At 41.3% G+C, this 10,867-nt stretch overlaps 1 protein-coding gene across 2 annotated transcripts in view; it reads right to left on the bottom strand.

The window, feature by feature from the left end:
- Window positions 1-3,198: 3,198 nt before the first annotated feature.
- zbtb7c (zinc finger and BTB domain containing 7C) overlaps window positions 3,199-10,867 on the bottom strand; it is a 20,308-nt gene continuing 12,639 nt past the window's right edge. For both annotated transcript variants that reach the window (XM_014009332.1, XM_014009331.1), the window contains exons 2-4: window positions 6,099-6,825; window positions 5,337-6,001; window positions 3,199-4,972 (exon numbers count right to left, since the gene is read on the bottom strand). In XM_014009332.1, coding sequence (XP_013864786.1) covers window positions 4,360-4,972; window positions 5,337-6,001; window positions 6,099-6,809 — 1,989 coding nt within the window. In that variant the 5' untranslated portion in view covers window positions 6,810-6,825 and the 3' untranslated portion in view covers window positions 3,199-4,359. The remainder of the gene's footprint in view (window positions 4,973-5,336; window positions 6,002-6,098; window positions 6,826-10,867) is intronic.

Below are 10,867 nucleotides of genomic sequence, written 5' to 3'. Positions count from 1 at the left end.
TCCTTCTTTGTACAATAATCTCCAGCGGTTCTAGAGAGGAATCCTTAAGAACTGAGCCAACCCTGTTAATTAGCTTGTTGAGCTTTTTAAAGTTGCTTGCTCTGGTGTTGCTGCCTCAATAGATGGAAGGATGCACTCTCCACAACAGACTTATAGATCTGCAGCATTTTCATGCAAAAGAACCTAAGCGTCTTCGAGAAGTAAAGTCTCTTGTACTTGTACTTTCTTGCACTGTTGCTTCTCCAGTCTAGTCTGTTGACTGTATTTATACTCCACCACCTCCACTTCTTCTACCATTATATAAATAGTGTTGGACCTGTTCCTATTTCTCTTTAAGTTCACAATCATCTTCGTTTTATTCACAGTCATGATGAGATGATTGTTTTTACACCATGCCACAAAGCGATCTACCAGCTCCCTATATTCAGCTTCTTGTCCATCTCTGGTACACTTGATGACTGCAGAGTCATCTGAATATTTCTGCAGAAGACAGGAGTCTAAAGTGTAAAGTAGTGAGAGTACAGTCCCTGTGGTGCTCCTGTGTTGATGATCTGGTTCAAAACATGAGGCTTCAGTCTCAGAAACTCACAATGTGCTACAGAGCTATCTACTAGCCAATTCAATAATTATCAGTGATTAAACTGACTTTATAAGCTTATGTTAAATTGTTACATTATTAGCTTCAGTTCTGGTCAGATCACACTCACATTGAGTTTAATAAAATCTGCGTATTTGTGAAATGAAACATATTCCTGTTCATCTTCTGTTGGTATATCCACACAAAACTTTCTGGCTTGTATTTTATACATTACATAGCTTATATACACTCTATAATGTTAAGAAAATTTTTGTTTCTATTATTATTAATAGCTTTTAGAGTTCTTGAATATTCAGCCCGAACTGTTTGTTCTTTTGCTAATATGTACAGTAATTCTAAATCCAGACTCCTGCCCGTTCTGGTGAGCTCCACAGCTGCTACAGTAGGTCACATGGTTACGTGGTCAAGGCTCACTCCTGGTGTTCTACAGTATGTAACTTCCTTAGATACAAATGAATGTTTTTTGTTGTTAATTTCTCCAGCACAAAAGTATTTCGAGAGTTCAGTAGGTTTTCAGACACTGACAAGGATGTCATATTGTACATATGCATTGTTCCGTGTATGTGAGAAAACAAACAAAGAAAAAAAAACTGTTGCCTTTTTTTCAAGATTCTTTTTTGTGAATGTGTTTCCGCTCTGGGCTCTCAGAAAGCCCACAGAGAACATCAAACTGTTACCTCTGTCCTGGTGTTCTCACTCTGAGCTGCATTGTTGTAACGCTTCCTCAGAGGATGTCCCATTAGAAGTGTGTGTGTGTGTGTGTGTGTGTTTGTTGACACACACACACTATGAACCACTGTTTATTCTAACACACGGCTCAGACATGGTTCCCATCAGGGTGGTGACTGAAGAAAAGAAAAAGGAACCAAGTGGGACTGTGGGTTACTGGGTCAGGAACTCACACCTCAGGAGGGCTGGGATCCAGGAAATCAAGAACATACACACACATGTGTACTTTTAAAACTTTGTCATGTGGTTGTACTTTTCCCATATAAGCCTATCTTTGACTCACGCACGGACAGCCCAACAGTCACTGTTGGTCTGTTGTTATTTCAGTGATAATTAGAACCCGTTTAAAAGTAAAATCATAGGAAATAAAATTGTTTCTATTTTTCCCCCAAAAGTTTGTGTACATAAAAACAAGAAAACTAAATTTTACAGCAGTCCTTTCAAAATTATTTAAAAAAAACAATGACATTTTTTAAATTTATACCTATAAAGGCTGTTTGAGACAAAACCCATTTAAGACTTTAAAAATGATTCGTGCTCTAATAATTATAGTTATTTTTTACAGCAAAATTGAAAAATGGTTATGTTGATAAATCAAAAAGTGAACTTTTACCTAGGGCTGAAGGATAACAGGAAAACCTGCAATGTGCAGTAACACTGTTTAATAGACATATTTTGATCTGAAACCTACAAAGAAAAGAAAAAACTTTTAGATGCTGAATACAAAATCCTTTTTCATCTTCTTAGGTAATCTTTAAAGTTACAGACTATAAATATCTGCTGCTGATGTTATTTTAGGTTGAGATTTTATCAAGAGTTATTCCTTTTAGCAGGCAGTAAAATTAGCTACTATAACCAGAGTTAGTCACTGCAGAGATCTGAATGCTAAATCTTTAGCGCTCCCTGGTGGAAAACTTTATTACGGTTATTATCGTTGTTTAGGAAGCCAATTAGATAACTTCAAAACGTGACAAGTGTAATTGCAACACAACTTTAATATTAAAACATTTTCATAAATGTTTGTTGTTTTTGTTTTCATAATGAAATGTTGAGGTTGTTCTCTTTTATGACAAATTAAATCAATTGTTTATATTTTCCACTAGAGGTCAGTACAAAGAAACAGAAGAATTCTGGGTAAATAACACAACCACTGTAATTATAATGTCATGCTTTGAACATTTTCACAAATCAAGTAATCAAATTCAACCCCCACTACCACCCCCACCCACCCAGAAAACTATGAACTTTTTAAGGTTGTTAACCCATCCTGACTGGTCTAAATCACCTGTCTTCCATGACTGAATGTTTCTGAAACCTTTGACTCAACGTCCTTCAGGTGTTTTCTTAATTTATCTGAAGTGATAAATTCTGTTGCTCTTGCTTCAAAAAACTTTTTTCATATTATTACTTACCACAAGGTAGAGTGATTAATTGAAAAGTGGGTTGTAAATTTGCCTGTGTTGGTTTGCCCGTCTGTTAGCAAAATATCTCATTGGACGCATATCTACAATTGATAAAAGAGACAAAAACAAAATACTGTAGCTTAAAAAAGTGGCTATAACTGTCAGTTTTACAGATATTTAGCTGGAACATGTTACTTAAGATCTTCCAATATGGTGTTGTGTGAAACAATAACACTTTTTTGTCTGAGTAGTTAAAACTTATCTATAAGAAATAGTATAAATAATTTATTGGCTGCTGTTCAAAATGACAGCAGTTTATGAAAGTTAAAAAATGGGTTTTGCTATAAAATAATTCTGCCAGAATTATATCTGTCCTCATTATTTTGTTTGATGCTTTCTGAATTTTATCAATCAGTCTTGCACAAAGACATATATATGATTTACAAAAACAAAACACTGAGACAACAGTAAAGTTCAACATTTAGTGTCTTTATAAAACAGATTTGCAAAATATAGCCAAGGCTCATCCATTTAAATACACATAAATAACAAGAAAATACTTTCCCGTAACAATTCAAATAGTTTTAGCACTTATTTATGCACAAATTAGACATGAACATTGTAAGAAAAAAATGAGGCTGAAGCCCTGTTGATTTGTTGCACAGGAAAAAAAAAAACAATAATAAAAAAACCCCACAAGCATACTTTGTAGCTAAAGCGGCTTTTGATTAGTCAGAAATATACATCTTCTGAAGACATGAGCTTTGAAATATTAAAACAAAGTTGTATTCAAGTCTGTGAAATATCAAAGTACTCATCTTTGGGTGGATTTCTCGAAGTCTTTAAAGAGCAATATATATATATATGTATGTATAATTATAGATTTTATATTTTACATCATCAGCCATATCACCGTAACTGACATCACCACAGTCAAAAGTTTTCTGTACAATAGTGCAGATGAGGAGCTCAAAAATGAACAAGGCAGTGGAAGGTAGAACATCATGAAAAATATCCTGATTCAGACTTCAAGTGCTTTTCACTTTTGGCATCCATTTATTTTTTGTAAAATAACAAATAATCAGCTTCATTGAACACACATTAAAAAGGTTTTTTTTTTTCAAATCTTCTGTTGCACATCTAATTGAATACGAAACAAAAGTGTAAAAATACCCTTCCCAATACTTTTTCTTAAAAAATTTAGATAAGACTATTCTGCTATTTTTTATTGAATATGGATTTTATTCTTTTTAATTTATGGCCTTGTCTTAAAGGATTTAAAACTCATTGTACAATTCAATTCAAATTTAAAAATACTTTATTGATCCCAAAGGGAAATTACAGAACAGCCTCAAAGACAAAATAATACAACTGAAGTTATAAAGCTCTGTCCCATCGTTTTATCATAGCGATTGTCGAACTGTTCACCTCTGAAATGTTTTTCTTTTAAATCTGTAAACATTCTTTTCTTTTTTAACTTGACCGTGTGTTTAAAATCATCTGCGTTCCCCACAGCCACATCAGCAGGCTTTTTAAGGTTCATCAGTATCACTCTTTCACTTTTACTAAAGGTGCTTTAACTTCCTGGGACAGATGTGAGATTTTCTTGTCCTTTTTTTTTTACAGAGTTCATTTGGCTGATTCAGGGATGGGTGGAGCCCGCTCCAGTCTCATGGTCCAAGGGTCAGAGGTTGCAGCATAAAACGGAGAGTGGGTAAGCAATTCTTCTCCAGCTAGGGCGAAGGCAAACACTCCCCTCTGCCTCCCTGCTCCGGCCTTTTCCTCCTCTGAGACGTGGTTCCCTTCTGCCTGCAGTTCCTCCCTGCTCGAACCGTTCATGCTCTTAAATCCCAGGCTCCTGCTGCCGAGGCCGAGCAACTCCCCGAGTCCCTGACCCTTGACCCCGTGGTATGCAGGTCTTAAGCTCTTCTCCTCCAAGCGGTTGGCTGCAACAGCAGGAGGGCACAAGAAGTTGCTGGCAGGTGCGGAGCGCCAAGCAGCCGGCTTTCGTCCTCTCCGGGGGCGGGAGATGCGGCAGCTCTGCCGTTTGATGTGCCGATGTAGGTGGTCGGAGCGCGTGAAGCTTTTGTAGCAGTGCTCGCACTGGTACGGACGGACACCCGTGTGAATACGCAGGTGGTTCTTCAGGTCATAGTTGTGGACGAACTTGGAGTTGCAGTGAAGGCAGATGTAGGGGCGCTCACCTGTGTGCTTCCTCATGTGGATCTTGAGTTTGTCTTGCCTGGGAACAGAACAAAAACCAGGTGAAGGGTTGCACAATTGTCAGAGAGCTGCACTTCTTTGTGCATTTTTAATATTCTCCTGCACAAATGAGTGACCTAAAAAGACTGAATGTGTTTTGTCTACATTGTCATTAAACCTCAGCTCTTCAGTACAAGTGGAAGGTAGGTGAATGTAGTTAGGACAGAGGAGGGGGCTTTCCACTTTGAACTCTTTGATATTTAGATAGAGTGAAAACAGATTAACCTTATTCTAAAAAAGGAAAAAAAAAATAATTTTCTGTTAACCCTGCAGTTTAAAAAAACAGTGCTTTGTAGACTCAGAAGATCTGAACATAATCTCTGTGGTTTTTGTTTTTAACATACCTTGTGAATCGCACCTCACAGATTGTGCACATGTAAGGTTTCTCTCCTGTATGTGTCCTCATGTGACGCGGCAGCTTCCCGGCTCCTTGGATGACTTTGTTGCAGATGGGACACTGCTGCGAAGCTTTAGGCTTCATCTTCCTTTCCTCCGCCAGCTGCCAGGAGGGGAACAGCGCACCCAGGTGGGAGGCCGAGCTCAGGAAGCTCAGGTACGACCGGATGTCCGTTTCATCCTTAATCGGAGCCATAGAGTGATCCTCGGAGCCAGCTGATCCAGCACTCATGGTGCTGCCCAGGCCAGAACTGACAAAGTCTTTCAGGAAGTCACCTTGGAGGAGACTGGGTGGGACTTCCTCTTTCATTTCCTCTTTTATGGTTTCTCTTTTCACAGCGAGATTGAGGGGTCTGGAGGGCTCGAGAGGCACAGACGTGGGGAAGGTGTGAGGGTGCCTGGCTTGTGGCGAGGCTGCTGCGTGGGGATGTGTGGGGGTCAGCAGCTGCTGGGGGAAGGCTGGGAACTCGGCTGCCCACATGGAAGGGTAGAAGCTTGGGATGAGAGGGGAGAAGTTGGCTCTCCTGTCCAGTGTTGACATGCGGGGGTACAGCCCCTCCTGGAGGAGAGACTCGATGGAGAAATCCTTCAGAGCCCGACTCTCCATACACTCCTTCAACACAAAAAAAACACCATCTATCATCAAAAGCCCTGTTTCTGAAAAATAATAAACTTAGAGAGAGAAGTAGGTAAGCATGAACAAACTGTACCTGTTTGGCTCTGAAGGAGTCTGGAGACTGGGACTGGGACGGCTCGCTGTGCGCCTCAAAGTGTCGTTGGAACGTTGACGTGCTCGGAGGCGATGAATCCTCCCTTCCTGGAGGCGTCCGCTCCCCTCTGCTCTCCAACGACTGCAGCGACCTCTCGCTGACATTGTCCTCCTCATCCTGCTCATCCTTCCTTGACCCCGCATCCTCCTCTTCCTCCTCCTCATCGTCGTCCTCCTCATCTTCCTCCTCCTCTTCCTCCTCCTCCCCTTCCTCTTCTCTCCCTCCTCCGTCTCCTCCGCCGCCGCTGTCCATGATCTCCAGGCAGACGTTGATGATGCAGGGAATCTCCAGCATCTGTGCTGCGGTCAGAATCTCTTTGACGTTGGACGCCGTCACCGTCAGCGTGGAGGTGTAGGCGAACTCCAGGATGGCAGTCAGAGACTCTGGAGCCACAAAGTCAATTTCATAAACGGCGGCCGCGGCGTGATGGGGGTCCCCACTGTCTGTGGTGGCCACCGTGAAGAGTTTCTTGAAGTACTGGCTGCAAGCGGCCAGAACGGAGCGGTGGGTACGGTACTCCTGGTCCCGCACAATGAGGACGACATCGCAGAGCAGCCCGTCACGGCGCTGCTCGTTGAGGCTGCAGAGGACGTCGCTGCTGTGATTTGGGAAAGGGATCCCAATCAGGTCCTCTTCTCTGTGATGAACCATTGTCCTCCTTCGGTTTCTGTTTCATGGAAGCAAAACGAAACAAAACCAAACTTAGTTACACTTCAATAAACAAAGGTCAAACTGATTCTGATAAACACAGATTTTGATCCATTTTTCTAACTTCTAATTCATGATTGTTTTTGATTTTTTTGAAACGTGTGTCTTTTATAGGAACATGTTCAAAGGGATTTCATTAATTCTTAAATATCTGGATTAAATATATTATGTCTACAGCTACATACATGTTTTTAAATTGTTTCTACTGATGTAAATTTTCTTATCCGGAAGGTCAAAGTAACATATGATGGACACAATAAAACTAGAAAGACATTTTTCTTTATTCCTACGCATATAAAGACAAAACAAGCCCCGTTGTATTGGCAGTAGATACATGCATTTTAAAACTAATGCGTAGAGACTTGAAAAGATATTTTGAAGTTTGCAAAAAACTATGCTGAATTGTTTTTGGGCTTTTTTGTGTTGATTTATTTGTTTTTTTTTAAAAACATGCTTCACTCTGAAACTTAAATGCAATCATAGCGTGACAGGCCCTAACTGTGTTGTGATAAATGAATTTAAATATGTCCCATTTGATTTCCTGCTGGCACTTAATGACTGATCACTTCCTGTTGCTCTGACTAAATGGTGCCTCCACTGTTAACCGGCTTCTTGAATCTCAAGTGGCTGCCTCAAACTTAACTTTTAGTTTGGTAATGTAACATTTGCAGCAAGGACTATTCAGGCAAGGAATAAGAAGTTCTTAAAGATAGACATTTTATTTAAAAAAAAGAAAAACTACTGAAACGGGGTCTGAAACTAAAAGTGGTTAGTTGCATCTCAGTTAGAAATGAAGTGCTACCTATTCATTAGACAAAGGGCTCTCAAAGGCAGTCTTGAATAAGGAATAAGAGCAAGCTGATATAGTTAATGCACTGAGTGGCAGTCCAGCTTTATTTGCTCTAGTTGAGCTTGTTGTATACCATCTGTGCAGCACAGGCAACAAGTAAATACAGCACGTCTTATTTTGAGAAAACATCACGTTTATTCTCAAACGTGTCATTACAAATTCTTGTGGAGCTGCTGCAAGTTAGGGAACCCCATCATCTTGATAAAAGCAAAAACCACTATATATAATTTTACACTCTGTGATAATGGATACATGAGAGATTGTCTGTGATAATGTCCATCCATCTCATCTGTCTGTAGCAGATAGAAGCATGGAGCAAGCCTGATGCCTTCGACTGAACTACAGCTGTGCGACTGCGATGTGGTGAGAAGTGAAGAAAAACAACAAAAGAGGTCAGATTGTACTCTAGATACTGTATCCTGTCAAAATGCTTACTCGCAATAAGGGTTTTCACTCCATTTGACGTGACGTTCCGGTATGTCACCGGCCTGATACAGAGCCGTCTCAGTGCGTACACAAAACCCCTCTTGGTTGTTTTTCCCAACATTTCTGCTCCGCTGCCGCCCGAGCTGAGTTCCTACCTGTTGATTCACTGCTCTGTTGTTTACAGTCGAAGTGATAAAACTTCCTCTGGCAGTATGCTCGCTCATTCACAATCTATGAATAGAGCCTAAACTCAGCTATCCACACTTTGGTGGTCACCGGAGGCATGTGTAGATACATACTTTGAAGCGGCCCTGAACACCACAGCTGCATTGTTGACTGGCTCTGAATGGGGCCAGCGCTGAAGCCACATAGACAAAAACAAGTGTCTCACTTTCTTCTTGGTGCTGCTTGGGATCACAATGCCGAAATTAAAAAAAATCAATAAAAAGGAGGAAAAAAGTGAAAACCCCTAAGTTCACCTGCAGGTACGCAACTTGGATACCAATCTTATATGTAGTTTATTCTTGTCGATCTTGTTGCTTGGTAACTGAAGCTGGGTTCATGCCATTGATACAGTGTGGACATAATTAAAACGTCTGCTTAGAGTGGGCGGGGGGAGGGGGGCAGTGTATGGCATATAGGGCTGAGGACCAGTGCCTTGCTGTGGAAACAAAAACAAAAGAGTGACAGGAAACGCTCCAGTCTTCTAAATGTACGCAACATCTTCAGAAGTACAAAAAGTACAACATTTATGCAGTCAGAGAGCAAGTGAGAGATCAGATGGCCCTAAAAGTTCCCCGACAGGTTGCACAAACACAAGCACGAGGGGCCCCTCCCTGTGACAGCCAGCCAAGTCAAACAATAGTGCTGAGCTTGGAACAACAGCAAGTGGATACGAGAGGGAGAAAGAGTTTGACTCAGGAGGGCTCGGCCAACCTGCTGTCATCCGCTCGCCATCCCTCCATCCTCTCCTGGAACTATATGGGACACGTGCTGATGTTGCCGTTTGCTCGCCTGAAGCCCCGTCGATCACCCCCCCCCACCCCTCCTGTCTTTTCCCACTGTTTGCCTGCCTGCTACAGCCAGCGTTGGCTCTCTCAGTGGCCGGCCCCTAATTACAGTGTGGAGAGGATCTAAGGAGGATGTGCCACATAGACAGGGAGGGGAGGAGGGCACAGCTTTCCCACCACAAGGTCCTAGAGCGGCATTTCATCAGCCAAATGGTCTTAACCCTTTGCACACACACAAACACACACACCCCACCCACCCATCTGAGCAGCCAGGGCGGGGACGCCTTGAGAAAGGGCTCTGATAATTCCTTTTTAAATAACATGACTCACGCTCTGTTATTTCTCTGAGCAAAGTCGTCAACAAAATAAAACAGCTCTTTAGGTCGTTGTTGATCATTATGAAGTGAAGCAGTTTTTAGAAGAACAAAAGAAGCCTGATTTAGTTACAACTATTAACACTTTAACTTGTTTGCAATTGCAGCTCATTGTCACATTATTTTTCTAGCTAAGTTGTAATAAAGGCTTTTTTGTGTGTCTCTTGCACCGGCCACGTCTCCTCTCATGCCTCACTTAGTCACTAACACTTTCAACTCAACACTCCCACCTCCAATTATGTGTCACCTCTACTCTGTGTTGTCTTTCTCTAAGAACTTCATTTGCTTTCCGAGCACTGACCACCACCTCCTTATCCTGATTGTCCTCCTCCCCCTCCTTTCTCCTGTTGCAGCTGCATCATCGTCATTAAGCCCAAAAAGTTGAGTTGCTAAGTCGTCCCCAACCCTGACCGCTCAGGACCCAAATCAGCAGCTAATGTCCATCTCAGCCCCTGTCACAGGCAGACGCTCATTTGGCCTGTTAGCTACAACAGCCAGAGCCGAGTCTATCCCTGTCAGGCCAGCAAATACACCTGACCCACCTGCTAAATCACCGTCAGCCAGAATCCACCCGTCACCAACTGCCCATAACAAATCCCTGCTAAACAACTGTCACAGACGGACAATTGCACAGCCAATAATTGTTTAGTATTGACAGTCGAATTTCTCCCCCTTATTAGGAAAGGACATTCTGCGCAGCTGCTAAGTGAGCCAGTCCATTATCAGCTGTAAACTGAGCACCTGTTGCTGCTCCGTGTTTCCAGTGTTGCTTGTTTAAAAGTTTTTTTTTTTTTTTTTTTTTTGTAGAGACTTTCTACATTTTTATCTAAAGCGCTGTCAATTAGAGCAGGGATGGGAGGAGGAAGGTAAATAATGGCTGTCAGGCTGTAATAAAGTGATGTCAGAGACAAACTGATGTTTTTAACTGCAGGTTATTAGGAAAAGTTGAGAATCTTTATGAAAAATTAGTTTACACTGTTACAAAACAAACAAGGTAATGATTGTTGTTTCTGCCAATCATCAAATGAGGTCCGACGTTAAATACAATGAGCTTAAATTTTTCAACAGATGCACTAATAATTATAAATTCACTCTTATAGTTTATTATAATGCCAGAAATGGACATAATTATTCTGTTAATTAATGCTTGATTTGAGTGGTTAGAAGAAAATTAATTAAAAGGAAATATTGTGAAGTAAAAGGTGAATCTGGTCCACAGTCAGATTAATTTTGCTCGGCTCCTTAAAGCCTTCAGGGGGCCCCCAAAGCAACACACAATTATCCCTGTCACCCCAAAAAGTAAACAAAAGTTTGTAATTGTTGGCTAAATTATGGCTCAAT

This window comes from Austrofundulus limnaeus, unplaced genomic scaffold (assembly GCF_001266775.1).
Source record: "Austrofundulus limnaeus strain Quisiro unplaced genomic scaffold, Austrofundulus_limnaeus-1.0 Scaffold57, whole genome shotgun sequence".
NCBI classification, from domain to species: Eukaryota; Metazoa; Chordata; class Actinopteri; order Cyprinodontiformes; family Rivulidae; genus Austrofundulus; species Austrofundulus limnaeus.
The sequence above is the reverse complement of the archived record's forward strand: the minus strand, read 5'-3'. Positions and strand labels throughout refer to the sequence as shown.